The 20,845-nt window shown below is 49.6% G+C and overlaps 2 protein-coding genes across 6 annotated transcripts in view; one reads left to right on the forward strand and one right to left on the reverse strand.

Moving 5' to 3' along the window:
- LOC120317510 (zinc finger protein 501-like) overlaps positions 1–20,845 on the reverse strand; it is a 661,069-nt gene that overhangs the window by 588,493 nt on the left and 51,731 nt on the right. The gene's annotated exons all lie outside the window — the stretch shown is intronic.
- On the forward strand, positions 1,812–19,440 carry INPP5E (inositol polyphosphate-5-phosphatase E). 5 transcript variants are annotated; one of them, XM_039364173.1, is made up of 11 exons: positions 1,812–1,951; positions 4,040–4,873; positions 7,122–7,245; positions 8,416–8,513; positions 9,413–9,537; positions 9,814–9,933; positions 12,705–12,812; positions 14,093–14,254; positions 15,460–15,575; positions 16,967–17,103; positions 18,527–19,440. In XM_039364173.1, the coding sequence occupies exons 2-11, from the start codon at positions 4,134–4,136 to the stop codon at positions 18,657–18,659; spliced, it is 1,863 nt and encodes a 620-aa protein (XP_039220107.1). In that variant the 5' UTR covers positions 1,812–1,951; positions 4,040–4,133; the 3' UTR covers positions 18,660–19,440. The 5 variants fall into 5 exon arrangements, with proteins under 5 accessions (XP_039220107.1, XP_039220110.1, XP_039220111.1 ...); XM_039364176.1 differs by having other exon boundaries at positions 14,096–14,254; XM_039364175.1 differs by having other exon boundaries at positions 1,873–1,951; positions 4,102–4,873.

The raw sequence follows: 20,845 nt of genomic DNA on the forward strand, positions 1-20,845 counted from the left end.
TGAGATATTGGAACACTGCTATCCTGTCCCCCCTCGTCCTTCTCTTTGTTAAACTAGACATACCCAGTTCCAGCAACCGGTCCTTGCCTCAAGAGAGACCTCTGGGTTGAGGTGTTCAGTGATCTGTCCCTTTGTTTTGGCCTTCCATGGTTTCCTGGGGACTCGTCTCCAGTCCCAGAATTCAGAAGCATCGGTGCTCTTCCTCTCCTGCTTCCTTGCAAATGTTAATTGCGAAGTCGTGTCCGACCCATCGTGACCCCATGGACAACGTTCCTCCAGGTCTTCCTGTCCTCTACCATCCTTGCAAATACAAGAAACAAAAGTTGGAGTCGCGATGTATAAAAGCAACAGGTAGTCAGTCCTGAGCAAAGCCCTCCATAGGGTGATGAAGAAGAAGAAGAAATGCCCAGTACTGTAATACAGGTAGTCCTCAACTTACAACACTTCATTTAGTGACCAAAGTTGCGACGGCACTGAAAAAAAAAAGGGACGTGACTGTTTTTCATTTACAAACTTTTGCAGCATCCCCATGATCATGTGATCAAAATTCAGATGCCTGGATTTTCAGATACATTAAATTTCACATCCATCCCCCCTACCTCAGACCAGAATTCTAAGCAGAGAAAAAAAATAGTTAAAAGGAACAGCCCCCCTCCCCTTTTCTGCCTCTCTCACTCTTTCACTGCCAGTGAAAAAAGGAGACAGGAGAAAGAAAGAAAAAAATTACAAAAATCTCACCAGGAACAAAATAGTTTTCTCTCCTTCACACACATATATTTTCCACCTCCTCATGCAAACGCTTGCTATTGCCTTTCCATTTCACAACAACAACAAAAACCTGCAGTTTACTATTTCTTCCACAGCCTGGGAGCAGGGGTTTAGGGGCTAACACACACACACACACACATTTACATGTCAGCAGATTAACTCATTCACTTCCATTCTACCTGCTTGCATAAACAATTTCACATACAAATCTTTCATTTCATACTTTCTCCAGGCAAACCATTTATTTTTAAATAAGGCCTTTTTGTTGTTATCAGAGAGGGTTTTGACCCTCTTCCAAGTCTTGGAAATAACAGAACGCAGACATATATACACAGATATTATTAACACAATTTTTTTTTTAGACACGTGGCTTGTCCTGCAAGAAGTGAGAAAAATCATGAGGTGATTCCAACCAAATGTGGTTTTTATAGGGCCCTTTAACTATTTCTTATTTTTCTGTTCCAAGTCCAATCTTAATGTTCTGGATGGCTAAAAATATTTATAAACACACACACATGAATTTGGGGTTTGTGGCCAAAGCAGGTTGCTTCCAATTTTTCCCAACAACTTCAAAAGACAGTGGGGAAGGACTAAAACAGTGTTTCTCAACCTGGACAATTTTAAGGCATGTGGACTTCAACTCCCAGAATTCCACAGCCAGCATTGCAGGACACACACACACATGTGGACTTCAACTCCCAGAATTCCACAGCCAGCATTGCAGGACGGACGGACACACACACACACACACACACACACACACACACACACACACACACACACACACACACACACACACACCCACCAGTCCCCAAGGGGCTGGACTAGAAGACCTCCAAGGTCCCTTCCGCCTCTATTCTGATTCTCATTCAGACGAGGCGGGTGGGCGGAGCCAATCAGGCGGGTGGGCGGCACCTTGAAGCGCCTCCTTCCTCCTGCCCCGCCCATCCGGGTTGGGCCTCCTTCCCCCCCCCCGCCTTAGAAGAGGCGTCGGGAAGTGAAGAACCGCCCCCCGCTGGTCTCCGCGGCAACGCGTGGAGCGGGGGCGGGGCCAGGGGAGCGCACGCGCACGCGCACCCGCGCGGCGGCCGTTGGAGGGGGCGGGGCCGCGGCCTCGAGACCCGGCGGCCGGTGCGCGAGACTTGGCCGGCGCGGCGTTGGCTGCCCACAACGGCCCTGCGAGGTAGGCCACCCGCCTCCGGGGGCCGGCGGGGCGGGCGGGCGGATGAGGGGGCGCGGCCTCTCCGCCGTCGGTGGTTCTAGTCTTTGTCCTATTTGCCTCAGCTTTTATCCTTTCGTGGTTTGTTTCCCGCGCGGTTTTTTCATTGGCGTTGCCTTTGCTACGGAGCGACCGGAGTTCAGCGTCGCTTTGTGGTGATGTTACACGTGTCGCGGCCGCCCACGCCGGAGGATTCGGACGCCCCCCCCCCCCAAAAAAAATCAGGTAACTAACTCGGAACCGGCCGGCCAGGCTCCCTTCCGTGTCTGCCAAGGCCAGGGGTAGGCAACCTTGGCTCCTTCATGACTGGTGGACTTCAACTCCCAGAATTCCTCAGCCAGCATGGGAGCACTATGGCTCCTTCATGACTTGCGGACTTCAACTCCCAGAATTCCTGAGCCAGCCTGGCTCAGCTTAGAAACCTCTCCCCCTCAGCATGGCTGGCTTAGGAATTCTGGGAGTTGAAGTCCACATGTCTTAAAGTTGCTGAGGTGGAGAAACGATAGACTAGGCCAGGGGTAGGCAACCTTGGCTCTTTTAGGACTGGTGGACTTCAACTCCCAGAATTCCTGAGCCAGCATGGCTAAGCAGGGAAACCTCTCCCTTTCCCCTCAGCACGGCTGGCTCAGGAATTCTGGGAGTTGAAGTCCACGAGTCATGAAGGGGGCCATAGTTCCCCCATGCCTGGCTCAGGAATTCTGGGAGTTGAAGTCCATGAGTCATAAAGCCACCTAGGCTAGAGGTAGGCAACCTTGGCTCTTTTATGACTGGTGGACTTCAACTCCCAGAATTCCTGAGCCAACCATGCTGAGGGGAAAGGGACAGGTTTACAAGCTGAGCCAGGCTGGCTCAGGAATTCTGGGAGTTGAAGTCCACCAGTCATAAAAGAGCCAAGGTTGCCGACCCCTGGCCTAGGACGATTGACTGGCTCCTGACTCCTGAGGGGGGGGGGTTGTGGGGGCTTGGGGGCTCCGGTGCCGGGGGGGGGCCTGAGGACCCCTTCTTGCCCCTCCCTGCGGGGGGGGAGGAGGGGGGGGCTCTTGTAACCTCCCCGGCTGGCCCCTCCCCCCCTTTTCATTCCTGCCCGTTTAATTGCCTGCTGGTGAAGGGGGCGGAGTCCAGGGCTGCTCCCCCCATCCATCTCCTGGACCTTCTTGTCACTAGATCAGACATACCCAATTCCCAATAAACTGTTCTTTATCTGTTGTAGCCTCCAATCCCCTAAACATCTTTGTTGCTCTTTCTGCATTCATTCTAGACTGCAGAGGTAGGCAACCTTGGCTCTTTTAGGACTCGTGGACTTCAACTCCCAGAATTCCTGAGCCAGCTACTTGCCCTACGGAAGTCCATGTAAATTATGTCCACAGCATTTCAGTCACTAATTTAGTCACTTTTTCAAAGAATGCAGTAAGATTTGTCAGGCATGATGGATTTGACAATCCCATGTTGGCTTCGGGTTATAACTTTGCTTGCCTTTAGGTGTTAGTTGCTTGATTATCTTTTCCAGCATTTTCCCAGGTATTGATGTCAGGCTCATTGGTCTGTAGTTTCCTGGATCCATTTTTTTCCCTCTTTTGAAGATGAAAATCATGTCGGCTCTTATCTAGTCCTCTTATAGTTCCCTGATGCTCCATTACATCCATGTTGTATGATTGCAACCATAAATGTATTTTGCCCACTTTGATATCCCTGCCTTGACGCCTGATACTTTGCTGGGTATAAAGTACAGACTTTTAAAGACTGTGTATAAACTATTTAAGGGGTACCTGCCATTTTCATCATAAGCTAATGGGGTAAATAGTGTTCTTTCAGATGAATCTACCCTAATAATAATTTCCTACAGTTCTGATTTGTTTCATAAACCTCTGATCTTTAAAATGGGAATGCCCCAACTAATACTAGGAGCATCTTTCGAGAGCGGATCCATTGGGTGGTTTCAACATTTTGCAATTAAAACAGCAATTAACATTGCTAGGGGCAGTACAGAGGGCCACACCAACTTGGGTAACACTTTTAGGATTCCTTCCCTGATCATTTTTTCCCCCTCTTCAGGTTTTTCCTCACAGATGGAAACTTGGCGAGGGAGAAATAGCGACTCTTTGTCTTCCTCATAGCTGGTGCGTCTAATGGATTCTCATAGCAGACAATGGAGCATCTCTCTAGCGATGGGCCCCAAATCCTGCAGGCCAAGGAGGACGGCTGCTCCGCCAGGAAAGAGGCAGGCAACAGCGGGGACCATCTCTCCAAGGACCCACAGGAAATGAAGCTCCCCTTTTCCAATGATCCTTTCAGACTGCAGTTAGAAGGATCCCAAGCCCCAACTGGGCTCAGGTCATTTACCCCAAAGCCTCCCCGTAAACCGAGGCTGGAGCGGACGTCGTCTCTGGATGAGCTGATCTGGCGGCGGCGGCGGAGGCCTTTCAGAATGAACCAAGAGAATTTGCTTGACTCAACTGAGGGGGGGTCCTCCGATGGGTCTTTCCAGGAAGACAGCCCCACCAAGCGGGACGTCGCCTCCAGTGGCAACCACCACCCTCGACAGCCTCGGCACAACTTGCACCCGGGCTCCGAGGGTGCCCCCATCAGCCAAAGCAAACCCAGCCTTTCAGCTTCGCCCAGGAACCTGGCCAAGGTCTTGGCCTCTCGGCCTCCACCTCCTCTGGAACTTGAAGGCTCCTTTTCTTCTCTGAGAACAAGTAATAGGATTGACCCAGATTGTGCGGCGTACATCTTCGGCTCCCCGCGGGTGTTTCCAAGAGCAAGCAGCAGCTGGAGCGACACGCAGCTTCAGAGCCGCGGGATGGCCTGCGAACACTGCTTGACTGCCTCCGCAAAGTCGACGTTCAGCCTGCTGGCCCCCATCCGCGTCACAGATGTGCGAAACAGGTGCGTATCTTGGGGCAGGGAGACCACACGGGTGACAATCGCTCGTTCCAATAGGGACGTGGCCTTTGCGGTTCTTTTAAGACAAATTTTTCTTTGTTGAAGGAAGTCTTAATGTCGAATGGGAACAGTGAGGGGAGGGGGGCTTCAGCAGCAACTTCCAATAACAATCAATATTATTGGGAAGTCGCTTTTTCGTTTCCAGTGTATAATGTTTAGATGATAAGGTTTTGCTTATTTTCCTCTCGGAAGTTGTCTGTCTGCACATAGTGCTGCTTACTGAATCACACACTGCTCTGCCCTGTCTTCCCAGCCCAACTGCTTTGGCATAAAAAAGAAGGATCTTTAGCTCAGGTTCAGCCTTGGAGTTGCCAACAGAAGAATACGGTAGCATGTGACGAGGAAGCCCTTGCTGTTGTTTTGCATCATGTGGTCCAGGGGAAGATGCTGGCTCATATTTATCAAGAATAATAACACTTTTGAGTCCTGAGAAGGGAGAAATCCATTGTAAAATGACTGTTACATCAGTGAGGTCTGTTCTGTAGCCTCCCTGTCTAGGAATCACTGACTGTGGGATTGACCGGCAGCCCTTCCTTCTCTAAAATGGAGGCAAAGTCCTAGAGAGGCTTCTGGATAACAGGAGGGCTATTTCAATGGCTGTTTTGTCCTGCAGGCTCCCAGGGGCTTCCAGCCATCCCTGGTTGAGATAGAAAACCAGCAGAAATGAGCTGTGTGCATGTGTCAGAACTTGTTCATCCCGGAATAATTCTGATTGCATCACAGTGCATTTTTTCTTGGTTTTTTTCCCCCGCTCGTTCCAGGCTTTGGGTAGGGAGAATGGGGGAAAGTGTTGGGCGAGCCACCCAGCCTACTTTGCAGTGGTTGGGAGGGCTTTAAAAAGTGCAAAGAGACCCAGTTATCCCTGGTGAGAGTGTTTAATAACAGAGAGACATGAGGGCTCCCTGCGTGGGGCAGTATGTTGTTCTTCTAGCACAATTCTTTTCTAGATTTGTTCCCAAGTCAGAAGGCTGTTCATGATCTCTGAAGCCAACACAACTTCACACTTGGGTGTTTTTAAGAGCAGCCAAGAGCACAAGCTCGGTTGCCTTTTTTTTGCTTTTCGTTAAATCCCAGTATCTTCCCCTCAGGATGCTGCTACCGGGCATGGCGTGCCAAAACAACTAGCTACAAAGACAGTTCCCCCCCCCCCCCATGCCATCACTCTGCTAAACAGCTAATTCCCACAGCACTGTCTTATGCCAGAGGATTTTTACTCTCCTTGTAATGGGATTATATTATTATTATCTTTCTCACTTTTCCTTTTACCTTCTCCTGTTGGTATCTTATGATTATATCACTTGTTATTTGTATGTACACTAAGAGTACCGGAGACAAATTCCTCTTGTGTCCAATTACACTTAGCCAACAAAGAATATTCCAGTGGTTCTCAACCTGTGGGTCGGGACTGCATTTGGGGTCGAATGACCATTTCACGGGGGTCGCCAAACAATGCAATCCTCCATTTTTCCCCCCTTTTCCTTAGCTGTGCTACTCCCTTTTATTCTATTGGCTTTTGAAAGCCAGTAGAATAGACTCTCTTGAATAGAACCTAATTCTATTGGCTTTCAAAAGCCAATAGGAATTGTCCAGGCTGTCTCTGCCCTGCTGAGCCCGCCCAAAGTCCCATTCTGCAAACGGTGCTGCACCAGCTGAGTAGTCCTCGACTTACGACCGGTTGAGTAGTCCTTGACTTACGACCGGTTGGGGGTCGTAAGCATTAAAAAGGTTGAGAACCACTGCACTGGAATATTCTATTCTGTTCCTCGCAAGGACAAGTTCTGGAGTACCCTTCCATGTTCATTTTGCAGCAACCTGGTCAAATGGGGAGATAATGATTGCCCCCCCCCCCAGTCACCTAGCAAGCTCCATGACTTGAGCCTCATGTTTTGAGCTTCTCCTCCCCAGTATTCTAATTGTTATGTCTCCCTGAACTGAAGAAGACCTCTCTCTGTGACTCCCTCCCCCCCCACCCCCATCACTCCAATGCCAGCTGAGCTCTTTTCAGGAGAGAACTGTCCTGGGACTTTGGAGCACTGTGCTAAGAAAGGGTGGGCTCACCTCCTCGTCTCTTACGCATTTGACCTCTAAGTCCCGATTTCAGTGCTAGCTGACTTCCCCCAGGTAAGCCAACCCTATCAACCTGCACCGTAGAGTACTTTAATGCAACAAAACAGACTATCCTTTTCTACAGAAGCTACTTGGAAGGCAGCCTTCTTGCTAGTGGTGCCCTCCTGGGAGCAGAAGAGCTGAACCGGTATTTTCCCGATCGCAGCGTTGGCATCTTTGTAGCCACCTGGAACATGCAGGGCCAAAAGGTGAGGAAGTGAGGGTTCAACGTCCTTCTCTAATCACCAGGGTTTCCGTTTGGAAAGTCCAGGCAGCCAAGGAAAGGCACGCTTCAGCACCGCACGAGGCCGGAGGCTTCGAAGCTGCTTTGAAAGCATCTTGCCTGCAGACCTGGGATGTAGGAAGGGTGAAGGGCGAGCCATATGCTCCGCTCAGCTTGGCCTACAAAATTGCAGGTCAGGCTCACACAAAACGTTTCTCCCCGGAAAAGCGTTACGGCGCACTTGCCCTTTTACTCTAGGAACCCTGCAGATATTTCTGGATGGCGTCATTACATGGTTCTAATTTTGCATGCAAGGTTCATATTTTCATGCAGACCCTTTGGAAGTAGGTTCAGTAAGGGTATGTGCAACCTGTCGGGACAAACCAGCAGTCTAGGATCCATAAATCCACTTGCAGCTCGTCCATTCCAGATACGGAGTGTTGTTTTTTTTAAATCCCTTTCAGCTTTTCTTTCACAAACAAATTTTCTGGGAAATGTAATAAAACAGTGGAAAGAAGCAGCTAGGTCAGGGGTAGGCAACCTTGGCTCTTTTATGACTCGTGGACTTCAACTCCCAGAGTTCCTGAGCCAGCCATGCTGAGGGGAAAGGGAGAGGTTTCCAAGCTGAGCCCTGCTGGCTCAGGAATTCTGGGAGTTGAAGTCCACGAGTCATAAAAGAGCCAAGGTTGCCTACCCCTGAGCTAGGTCAACCCAGCTTAGTGAAAGTGAGCTGTGGATGAGAAAACTAAAGAAAACAGGAGCCTCTGTTTGTGTGGGTTTTTTTGTTTGTTTTTGACACTTTATAGATGGAACTTGAAGTTGTTGGAATGCTTGTGTACCTGAAACAAGTATTTGTTTGTGCAGCATTTCACAAGTAGTGTGTGGGATAGCAGGAGAAGCAGAGTCACCTTAATCTTCCAAAATAATGTGGATTAAATAATTTTCTGAACAGGTCAGAAAATGGCACACTTGTTCATTTTCTGGGTTCCAACCCAGGGGAACAGAAAAGTGTTTGCATCCTGCCGGCAGAAAAATGGAATTGATATCCTGCATCATTTCTTGTTCTTCAGTTGGCAGCTAAGAGCCCTCAAATGAGCCTGCAGAGCTCATCTACAGTTGGAAAGGTCTTTTTTTCTTTTCTTTTTTTTTTTTGCAGGAGCTCCCCGAGATGCTGGACGACTTCCTGTTGCCCTCCGAGCCTGATTACGCCCAGGACATGTATGTGATAGGGATCCAAGAAGGCTGTCCAGACAGGTATGGAAACAGAAGGAACTTTACAGCTAAGGGTTCTTCCCTCCCTCCCATCCATCCATCCATCCATCCATCTTTTGTCCTTCCTCCCGAGAATTACCACACTACAAGTAGGATCATTATATTGCACGGGTGAAGGCTGTCACAAGTTCTCTCTCCCTCTTAGGCAATGAGGCAGAACTTTCTGTTAAAGCGAGGTGAGGCATCTTGTAGGTGCAGGCCACCTTTGGGAGATCTTAGCCCAGGAGATCCCTTGGCAATCTTAGCCCCGTCTTCTCCTTGCCTCTTCATTTGTCTACACCAGTGGTTCTCCACCTGTGGGTTGGGACCCCATTTGGGGTCGAACGACCATTTCACGGGGGTCGCCAAACAACGCAATCCGCCATTTCCCCCCCCCCTTTTCCTTAGCTGTGCTACTCCCTTTTATTCTGTTGGCTTTTGAAAGCCAATAGAATAGACTCTCTTGAATAGAGTCTAATTCTATTGGCTTTCCAAAGCCAATAGGAATTGTCCAGGCTGTCTCTGCCCTGCTGAGCCCGCCAAAAGCCCCATTCTGCAAACGGTGCTGCACCAGTTGAGTAGTCCTCGACTTACGACCCGTTGAGTAGTCCTCGACTTACGACCGGTTGGGGGCCACGGCATTAAAAAGGTTGAGAACCACTGGTCTACACTCTGGCATCCAGGAGAAGAGTGAATGTGGGTAGTGGCTGCAAGGAATTGGGAGCTAAAGGGAGGGCCCCCGGCACATGGAACAAGTGGGGATGAAGAGCGCTCCTGGGAGATCCTGCGTCCTCTTAATGCACCCGATTGGCCAGAGCTCCTTTCTGAGCCTGGATTGGGCCTGCTGACCCCAGAGTCGCTCCAGTACCGAGTGGCCAATGGGCTTTGCTTCCTTTCTGCAGGCGAGAGTGGGAGATTCGCCTGCAGGCCACGCTGGGCCCTCAGTACGTCATGTCTTACGCAGCTGCTCACGGAGTCCTTTACCTGTCCTTCTTTCTGCGAAGGGATCTCATCTGGTTTTGCTCAGGTACGCTTGGGCAGGGATAAATTTTGAGTGGCCTTTTAGAGTCACTAATGCCGCGGGATTATTGCTGAATCACCCAGACAGCCTGTTGTTGTTTGGTGGGGAGAAAGCTGAACCTAACAAGAACTGTGTGCTTAGAAGATGAATCTGAACCCCATCATTGAACTGCAGCATTTTCACCCCTTAATACCTATGAAGGTGAACCTACACCTCTTTTGTTGTGTCCCTGTCTGATCTGAGCACTCTTTGACAGGCCGTGCCGCTTCTCTCTTCCTACAGAGGTGGAATGTGCCACGGTGACAACACGTATTGTCTCCCAGTTCAAAACCAAGGGTGCCCTAGGAATTTGCTTCACTTTCTTTGGCACGTCCTTCCTTTTCATCACTTCCCACTTTACCTGTGAGTACCTCCCCAAGTTTCGCTTGGAGCCAAAGTAGTTTTTTTTTTCCAAAGCTCTGTAAACTGGTGCACCAGTTGAACTACCTGCTTTATGCTCTGTTCTCAATTGAATGCACATAAGGTAGATATGTAGAGTTGTTGCAGAAAGCGAGGGAGCTGTGTCTACAAAGAAATGGACAGCACAGACATTCCTCCCCCTCTATTCCTTAGTCCCAAGACTTAAATCTAGGCATCCTCTCCTGCCTTTTTGGAGTCTGCAATCATACAGCACAGTGATGGCGAACCTTTTAGAGACCGAGTGCCCAAACCGCAATCCAAAACCCACTTATTTATCACAAAGTGCCAGGGCCGACTCAGCATTGTGGTGCCCTTGGGGGGCATGGAGCGTAGCCCACTGGGGGGCATGGCTGCAGTTGTCACGGCAAACTGAGTGGGCATGGCTGGGGTGGGCATGGCCACCTCGATGTTGCTCATGGAGGGGACGCCTGTGGGGGCCGGGCAGGGTTGGGGGAGATCCAGGGGGTCTCTGTTGGGTGGGGCAGTGGGCAGTAGGCTCAGCATAGATGGGGGGAGGAACGCAATCCTAGCTGGGACTGGGGGGCCATGGCGCCGATGGGGATCCAGTTTTCCCTGCTCAGGGTGGCCTTTGACTTGCTGGGTGTGGGCACGCTCTACCACCTCTACTTGATCATGCTAGCTGGCCGCTTGGCCTCCTTTGTGCCTAGTGGGGCTGCCACTCTGGGCGGTGGCAGTGGCCTAATGGACCTGCGCAAGCCACTGGCAGCAGTGGCGTGCGTGCCCACAGAGAGGGCTCCGAGTGTCGCCTCTGGCACGCGTGCCCTAGGTTCACCACCACTGATATAGCATCTCCTGACCTGTGAAGGGTCTCAGGAAATTCTCCAGCATGACAATTGGAGCTTTCTACCCCACCAGGTTGAATCCATGCAAGTTTTCCTTCTCACATAAATGAACACGACTTCTCAGGTGATGCACCTATAATCTCTTTCTCCCTCTCTTCCAAGACAGTGCATATAGAATAAAAGGCACACCCAGAGGGTTGATACAGGAGACATTTTTGTCTTTTTGTAATTGAACAAGAGACCCAGATAGGTGTTGTGGTTAAGGCACCAGGATAGAACCCGGGAGATGGTGAGTTCTAGTCCTGTCTTGGCACAAAGCTAGCTGGCTGGCAGCAGGCCAGTCATTTTCTCTCAAGACTAGAAAGGAGAATATGGCTTCCTGGGGGGAGGGGGGGAACCCTTGCCAAAGAAATGCAGGGACTTGTCCAGTAGTCTCTAAGAATCGGAGATGATTGAACAGAAGAAAAAAATAATAAATGAAATTGACATTGATGAGGTTGTTTCCTTTGAGAGTTAAGATTTTAACTCTCTGTAAGGACCCACCCCACTTTGCATCTTAAGAAGACAGAACTCTTGGAATAGTTCTTCCAACAGGCATCCTTTATTAAGAGAAAATGGTTGCAGGCGTTCTAGACAGGACTTGGGGTACAAGCTCTCCCATTCAAGGTTTTAAGGGGCTCCCCAGTAGCCCCACCCAATCACCCCCTTATTCCAGTGACACTCAGGCATTACGCTCCCACCCCCTTTTCCTTACTGTGGGCTGGATGGAGACTTCAGAGAGAACGACATGAAAGGTAATAGCCCCATTGTTATGGTTAGTCCTTTTGGCGATACACACATCCAGTTCCTTTGAAGTGTACCGAAGGAAGTGAGGGCCATAAAGCCCCTTTGTTCACCCCCTTCCCTTCATCGTATGACAGAATCCATAGAAGGCAGAAATGGGGATTTCTATAATTGATAACTAGAGATGAAATATAATTGGATTCTGACACTAGTCCTGTTTTGGAGAATGTGAGTGGGCAGAGGAAAGCTGCCAGGCTCGTCCACTCTCCAGCCTGAGCTCCACGATCTGTATGGCTGCAACATTTAGCACCCTTAGAATTCCAGCTCCCCTCCTTCCCTTCTCCACTTTCTCCAGCCAGGAGTTCTGGTCTTTCCCAGTAGAAGGTGGGGAAAAGTGTCACTTGAAATCTCTGGATCTTGGCCCGACAGCTGGGCTAGCCATTGACCCTCAACTGGACTCAGTGGCCCTCATTCTTGTCCCTGATCTTCAGAATTCCGGCCTTGTATTGGAGATGGTTCTAAAACAGTGGTTCTCAACCTTTTTAATGCCATGACCCCCAACTGGTCGTAAGTCGAGGACTACTCAACCGGTCGTAAGTCGAGGACTACTCAACTGGTGCAGTACCGTTTGCAGAATGGGACTTTTGACGGGCTCATCAGGGCAGAGACAGCCTGGACAATTCCTATTGGCTTTTGAAAGCCAATAGAATTAGACTCTATTCAAGAGTCTATTCTATTGGCTTTCAAAAGCCAATAGAATAAAAGGGAGTAGCACAGCTAAGGAAAAGGGGGGGAAAAATGGCGGGCTGTGTTGTTTAGCAACCCCCGTGAAATGGTCGTTCGACCCCAAATGGGGTCCCGACCCACAGGTTGAGAACCACTGGTCTAAAATAATCTTGCCTAATTTTTAGTGGGACTCTGATCCCGATTCTTGTCTTAGTCCAGCTGTGAGCAGCAGGCCCTCCTTGTTCCATTTGCAGAGCTTTGGCCCTTCTGAGGATTGAAGTTAGCACTGGGAGCCTTGTTCTCCTCTCCTTCAGAGAGAGAAGTCTCCTGAAGTCGTTTCCAGTGGAAACTGCTGTGTTGGGTCCTTTTTTTCCCACTAGAACCTGCCTCCTTTTCTTTCAGCTGGAGATGGCAAAGTCAACGAGAGGATTCTGGATTACAGCAAAACCATCCAGGCTCTTTCGCTGCCCAGAAATATTCCAGACACCAACCCATATCGATCCAGTCCCTGTGAGTAACTTGGCACTTGAAAATGCTTCCTTCGCCCTCCATTTTTCATATGCAGGTGGACCTTTCTCTTTCAAATAAACACCGCCATCATGATGCACCCAAAAGAAAGCTGTATTCTGGAAAGTGACTGATTTGGCCTCGGCCCAAATGTGGGTCCCAGCGATAAAATCCAGGGAACAGCCAGTGTTTCCCCATTTGGGCGATTTTGAAATGTGTGGGCTTTAACCCCAGGATTCCCCAACCAGCAAGGCTCTTGCTAAGAATTCTGAGAACGGAAATCCAGGCATTTCAAAAGTTGCTGAGATGAGCACTAGGGCAGGCAGATTACAGTCGCCATGTTTCAAAAAAAAAATGTGATGAAGTCACACAGGAATTCAGAATTTAGATGCAGGTAGTCCTCTACTCTCAGCCGTTTGTTTAGGGCAGTGGTTCTCCACCTGTGGGTCGGGACCCCATTTGGGGTCGAACGACCATTTCACGGGGGTCGCCAAACAACGCAGTCTGCCATTTTTTCCCCCCTTTTCCTTAGCTGTGCTACTCCCTTTTATTCTATTGGCTTTTGAAAGCCAATGGAATAGACTCTCTTGAATAGAGTCTAATTCTATTGGCTTTCCAAAGCCAATAGGAATGGTCCAGGCTGTCTCTGCCCTGCTGAGCCCGCCAAAAGTCCCATTCTGCAAACGGTGCTGCACCAGTTGAGTAGTCCTCGACTTACGACCGGTTGGGGATCACGGCATTAAAAAGGTTGAGAACCACTGGTGTAGGGACTGTTTGAAGTTAACAGCAGCACTGAAAAAGGCGACTTACGACCGTTGCAGCCTCCCCAGGGCCAGGTGATCAAAATTCTGATGCGTAGCAACTGGGATGTCTTTATGACGGTCGCACGGTCCCGGGGGTGTGACGGGGATCCCCTTTTGTGCCCTTCTGACAAGCAAGGCCAACGGGGAAGACAGATCCCCATCATAACCCTGTTACTAACTTAACAGCTGCCAGGGATTCATGTAACAACTGTGGCGAAAATGGGGCAAAATCCACAAAAAACTGTCTGGTTTCGCAACGGAAATATTGGGCTCAAATGTGATCCTAAGTCAAGAAATTCAGAGTTCAAACTTGAAGCGGTTTGAGTTCCAGTTACTTTGTTGGCAAGCTTTGAACGGAGTGAATTTCGCCCTCGGTCCAACCCGGGTATCTGGTAATTCTGCGCAAGCGTCAGGGAAGACTTTGGACTTCCTGCATAGCCTCTTCTCCACTCTCTCCCCCTCCTTCGCTTGGCCCTGCAGCAGACGTCACCACCCGCTTCGACAACGTCTTCTGGTTCGGAGACTTCAACTTCCGCCTGAACGAGGATCGGGAGGTGGTAGAGCAGCTCCTCAGCCCTGGCCAGGAACTGGACGTGCCAGGGCTGCTGCAGCACGACCAGCTGCTGGAGGAAATGCAGAGGGGTGAGGACCACCTTCCTTTTTTCCTGTGTTTGGGCAGGGCCCAGCCTCGCTTGCTTTGATCCCTGTGGACTAGATGTACCCATTTCCCAGAACCGTCCCTCATACGATATAGCCTGCAGACCCTTTAACATCTTTGTTGCTCTTCTCTGCACTCTTTCTAAAGTCTCAGCATCTTTTATTTTAATTGTAATTACCAAAATTGGATGCAGTATTCCAAGCAGTATTCCGTCACTTGATGTCCGTGGTGCTCTGCTTAAATACCGTAGGAAAAGTCATAAAATTGGGTGGAGTGGTATGATGCCTCACAGAACGACTGCACCATTTAACGACAAATGGTTCTGGTCCCTGGCGGTGCGTTGAGAAGGCGGAGAAAGGGACTTAACCGGGCCTTTACGCCTCTTGCTCGCTTCCAGGTTGAGCCGCACCCAGTGGATGACGCCCACACTTGATTTCGCCTTCGCCTGACGGGGGAGGCTGGTGACCTGGCAGAGGAGGGGTCCAGTGGGGTGGGAAGTGGCCTTTGAGCCCAGCACCACGTTGACTCGCTCTCAGTCTGCCTGGGGGGCTTTGACTCAGATCAGTGTCGCCAAAGCCTTTCTCGCGTGACCGTGGCTGTCAGAATCCAATTATATTTCATCTCTAGTTATCAACTATAGAAAACCCCATTTCTGCCTTCTCTGGATTCTGTCATACAATGAAGGGAAGGGGGTGAACTTATGGCCCTCACTCCCTTCGGTATACTTCAAAGGAACTGGATGTGTGTATCACGAAAAGGACTAACCATAACAATGGGGCTATTGCCTTTCATGTACTCCTCTCTGAAGTCTCCCTCCAGCCGGCAGTAAGGACAAGGGGGTGGGAGTGTAATGCCAGATTGTCGCTAGAAGAAGGGGGTGATTGGGTGAGGCTACTGGGGAACCCCGTAAAACCTTGAATGGGAGAGCTTGGACCCCAAGTCCTGTCTAGAACGCCTGCAACCATTTTCTCTTAATAAAGGATGCCTGTTGGAAGAATTATTCCAAGAGTTCTTAAGATGCAAAGTGGGGTGGGTCCTTACAGTGGCTTAAGAACCCAGTCAGTTTCCTTAGCTTACCGCTCACTGCAGCCTGGCCCGTGACGGCAGGGAGGCTCTGTATCTAGGGGCGCCCTTAAGGCTGGGGTTTCGGGCCCAGTCCTTTGACTTGCCTGATCTGCTCTTTGCACAGGTTCTATATTTAAGGGGTTCCAAGAGGCCCCCATCTTTTTCCGCCCTTCCTATAAGTTTGATGTTGGACAAGACACCTACGACACAACCTCCAAGCAGAGGACGCCTTCCTACACGGTAAGGGTTTGGGGGGGGTGGAGGCGGCAAGAAAACAGGCATTCTCCCCCCCTCTCCAAGCAGGAAAGGGCATCCAAAAGCCAACCATTCTGTGCCCAGTTCCCACTACATATACAGCCCACTTTGGCCACAAAGCTTGTCCTGCACTGGCCTAGAGGCTTTGGATAAAGGCAATATAAATCTACCTGGCAAAAAAAAAAGTCAGGTAAATGGTCCAAGGATGAGTTGGGCTCCTTTTTCCTTAGGTAAGAGCTGATTTGGTCTAGCGCAGGGGTAGGCAACCTCGGCTCTTTTATGACTGGTGGACTTCAACTCCCAGAATTCCTGAGCCAGCCATGCTGAGGGGAAATGGAGAGGTTTCCAAGCTGAGCCACGCTGGCTCAGGAATTCTGGGAGTTGAAGTCTGTGAGTCATGAGGGGGCCAAAGTTTCCTTCATGCTGGCTGAGGAATTCTGGGAGTTGAAGTCCACGAGTCATGAAGGGGCCATAGTTCCCCCATGCTGGCTCAGGAATTCTGGGAATTGAAGTCCGCAAGTCATGAGGGGGCCATAGTTCCCCCATGCTGGCTCAGGAATTCTGGGAGTTGAAGTCCACAAGAGCCGAGGTTGCCTACCCCTGGGCTAGTGGTTAAAAGCATCGGGCGAGAAAGAGGGAAACTGAGTTTAATTTATTCACTAAACGTTTATGCCACCCATCTCCCCGATAGGGCGACTCTAGTTCTGCCTTCTGTATTGTGCCCAGAGAAGCACCTGGACACATTCATGAAGCCACTAGAGGCCTTCTCCTATTTTGTCCCTTCAAGCCTCACAAGGGCTCCTTAAGCATTGTGCTCCTCTTTTGTGCCTGGCTCCCTCCCCGGGTACCCTGCTTCCTTCTAGAAAAGGAGGCTTCCTGGAAAGTCCCAGTTCCATCTCCTCGCCTGCCTGGAGCTTGCGTAATACTCAAGTTACCAGGGACAGGAAAGAAATGTGACAAGTGACGCTCACCCAGCTTCAAAACAAGAAGGGCAGGTCCACGGCGGCTCCAGCTTCTGCAGCGCCCAAGGCTTTGTAGGCAGTGGTGGGATTCAAATCTTTCAACAAGTGGTTCTGTTCGTCATCGCCGGCGTGACGCACTTTGCATATTTGTCATATTGTCATCACCGGCGCCATACGCCTCGCAGTGTCATCACCAGCCCGACGTGCCACACAGATTTATCATAACCGGTTCACCGAACTCAACAAAGTTAGGTATCGGTTCTGCCGAACCGATGCGAACCGGCTGAATCCCACTACTGCCTGTCGCAGCTGCTGGAAGGCGCTGTCTGGGCCAGAGATCTAAGGCAGGAGCAAGGGAGCCGCTCTGCTTAGGCTTATCAGGGCTGCCCTGCTCATCTTTCTCTCTCTTTTCAGGACCGGGTCATCTACCGAAGCCGCCACCAGCATGAAATCCATGCTGTGAAGTACTCGGCCTGCTTTGGGATCAGAACGTCCGATCACCGCCCTGTGTACGGGTTGTTCCGTGTCAAAGTGAGACCTGGACGGGACAAGTGAGTACGACTGCCATCCAGAGCCTCAGCGGGTGGTGCCTTTGAAAAGGCTTCGTTCAGAGGCCTCCCCCAGGTTCCTGCAGACACACTTGCATTGCAACACCTCGCTCCGAGTTGTGACTTAGAGGCCGGGTGATGAAGGCAGAGAGCAGCTTTTCTCCCTCAGAGCCGAGAAGGACTGAGGCTTTGGCTCTGCATTGGGATAAAAAAGTCTGTCAGAACTAGACCACCCTAGCCGTGAGAAGGCAGAGAGGCATCGGGCACCCTATACCTGGACTGTCCTGCTGAACTGCCTTTAATCCTAACAGCTGAAACTGGGGCTCAGAGACAGTCAGGGATATAAAATCCATCAGGCAGATGGGTGGTTCTGCTACTGAAAGAATACACTGCTCTGTATTTGCAGCTATTCTTAACTATTCAAAATCTCATGGAATAGCCGAGATCTTATACGATCTTGTGATCATTTTTTTTTAAGGCATATTTTTATTTTGGCATCTGTGCACAGTGGCTCACGTTGTATGGAAAGGTTAGTGACCCAACTAAGAGGGAAAAATCTAACCTAATTACTGCTAGTGTTTCCAGGCCGTGCAAAGGTGAAATGAGGGAAAACCAGGATGTCCCACAGAAAGTACAATACAGCACACACACACACACAAACATATTTCCAAATTTCATTACTGACAAAGAGTTAAAGAATTAAATTGGGAGACTAAGATGGCCATTTCGACCTCATTTGCTCTCTTCAGTTAGCCACACCCTTTATGGGATTCGAGTCATAAAGGGTGTGACTAACTGAAGAGAGCAGAGGAGCTCAAAATGGCCATCTTAGTCTCCCAATTTAATTCTTTAACTCTTTGTCAGTAAAAGAAATTTGGATTTGTAAATGTTTCGCAGTTGCAACTTGAGCCTGCTTATCGCCCCTAGTCGGGGGCTACAAGGCAAAAGAAATTGTAAAAAGTAAAACTGCAGTATAGCAGTCAAAATGCCAAGGTGTAATCAATCAGACAGGTCTGTCTGAAAAACCTCCTTGTATATATATGTTTTCTGAGGTTTTCGCGGGTGTTTGTTTGTAGGTCTTTGGTTATTCGTTTGTATGTAGGTCTTTGGTTATCGGTTTCTGCGGGAGAAAACCCGAATAACCAAAGACCTACATATGTACCATATATGCTGGCGTACAAGGCGACCCGGCGTATAAGACAACCCCTATCTTTGTCACTGAGCCACATTCCTAGAACGTTGTCTTATACGCCGGAAACTACCAGTATTTCCGGCGTATGAGATGACTCGGTGTATAAGACGACCCCCGTCTTTGGCGCCGATTTTAACGCTTGCGGAAGTCGCCTTATATGCTGGCATATACGGTATGTATGTATGTATGTACGTTTTCACAAGCCGGTTTGTGCTTTGTCCCATTCACCTACAGCATCCCGCTGGCTGCAGGCCTATTTGATCGAGAACTTTATTTGATTGGCATAAAGAGACGGATCACAAGGCAACTTCAGAAAAAACAAGCTCTAAAAAACCAGAAATCCAGCACGATCTGTTCCGTTTCCTGACCAAAGACACGCAAGACCTCCGAGGCAAGCGGAAGGACAGGCGGACGAGGCCTCCTTCAGCTCGTTCTGTGAAACCATGCTGGAAGGGCTCCAGCCAGCAGGGCCACAAAAGCGAAGGGCTCTTTTGAGGCTGGAAGTGGCCAGGCAGCCAATGGATTGGATCAAGATGTTATCCAGCGGGTAGCTTCCTCCCGCTCAAGAAGCTGTTCTTCCGGTGTCCCGTTGCTTGAGGAGGATCCTGGAATAAACCCGCAGGGTGTTGGCATTTTTGTGTGTTACACCAGCCACAAACATTTCTTTGCTTGGGAAGATATTTCTGAGGATCATCTTGGGGAACAAAGGAACACGTTCTGAGCCTTTAGCTAGGAAGTGAATTACGCGTCGAGCCTAGTTTGGTCCCCCAAAACCAACGTTTTCCCTACGAATTCTGGAAAGGTCCCTGGAATGCCAGAGGGGCAAGGGAAGACTCAGGAAGCACCAGCCTAAGGAGGTGATAGGGTGTGTTTCTTACCTTCAGGGAAGACAAGCCACCTCCTACCAGCTACATTCTTTTTAAAAAATCCATTAACTAAGAGAAAGTGGAAACCCATTCCACTCAATATAGGGCCTTGAATGGTGGCAAAAACCAGTATTTGCAATAGCAAAGGCCAATTTTAGCTGCTGCCAATGGTTGATAAGTAGTTATCCTTTCCCCTTCTCAGGTTTAGTCATCATTTTCCTGGATTGTGCTTGGGTTCAGAATTCCTTAAAATAAAAGGATGATGCAGAACTTAAAAATGTGTTTCTAGGGTGTCGACTGCTTCTTGAATCTCTGCGCTACTGATCTACCCTACCTAGAGCTTGGCTTAAAGCCTCATCGATGGAATTCCAGTATTTTCAACATGCAGCACACGTTTTGTCTTTCCCTCTTTATGGGAATCAAGCATTAAATTACAAGATTCAGAACGTGTACGTATAATGCGTCCTGTTGCTTGTAGCGCTGGATGGTGGCAGAGGGCCGTGTCCCAGAGCATTCTTCCAGCCTGCAACGTGGCAACTCCGTGAAAGAAATCTCTGGTAGATTCCTTGCCAAGCAAACCCCTGCAGAGCAAATTCATAGCCAATTGCAGCTGTAGTAAATGTGCCCTTTGCTTTCCTTTGCTTTCCTTTGCTCGAACCAGCAGTCCTGTGGTGGAGGACCAGGAGGTTGGCAAAGAATCGCTCAAGAGAAGAGGAAGATAACTGGCTATTCATTTAGCTGATACTTCAGGCTATTTTCAAGCAGTCCTCTCCTCCCTCTGCAATTGGACCGGTATCCTTTCATCTCAACAGAAATGCCATTGGAAAAAGGAGGATTTTGTCGGCCAGCCGAGCACAAGAGAAGGGTCCGTCTCCCCGCTGAACAGGTTTTCACCAGGTGAGGGGGAAAAACGTGAAGTGCACCATGAGCTGGACCAACCGATGCCTCGTAAGCGGTTCTAGAGCAGGGGGGGAAAGGACAGGCACCTTTATGCGTGCACGCACACAAAAATGTGGCTGCATGCGCATGCACGCGAATGGGGCTATGAGCACACACGCTCCACAAATGGGGCTGCTAGCGCCGGTGTGAGGCTTAAGCAGCTTGCAGCTCGGTTAGCGCAGCACAACAGAGTAAGCGTGCATACATGCGCACATGCACTGGCCAGCCACTCACACTGCCCAGTGGCCAAGAGGCCACCGCCTGATAGTGGGCCTGTGGCCCATAGGTTGGGGGCCTCTGTTCTAGAGCATTAGATGGTTCAAACTAATGAGGGCCTCCGAACAAAGTTATAACCTAAGCTTGAACTAATGACCTTCACTCTGCCTGCAGCCACATCGCCGCAATTTGAGCATTTGGCAACTTGCTCTCATTTACAACCAGTTGCAGCATCCCAGTCACGGCTGATTTGTGATTTTTTTTGCCAGTTTCTGGCAAAAATAACATTTGGTTTAAGCTGGATTCACACTTAGGACTGTGGTGACTTATTACTGCTATACAGGTGGCTGTGAAATCAGGTCCAGTCACACGATGTCTCAATTTAGGACAATTTACAACAGATTCTGGTTCCAATTGTGGTCCTAAGTCAAGGGCTCCCTATGTGAGAAAAGTTCTCATCTGGGGTCAAAAAGTAACAGAAAAAAATGGCACCTGAAAAACTGTCTTATTACTGCAACTAAAAACCCAACAT

The sequence above is a fragment of the Crotalus tigris genome, unplaced genomic scaffold (assembly GCF_016545835.1).
Source record: "Crotalus tigris isolate CLP2741 ecotype Arizona unplaced genomic scaffold, ASM1654583v1 scf7180000019692.1526454, whole genome shotgun sequence".
Lineage (NCBI taxonomy): Eukaryota > Metazoa > Chordata > Lepidosauria > Squamata > Viperidae > Crotalus > Crotalus tigris.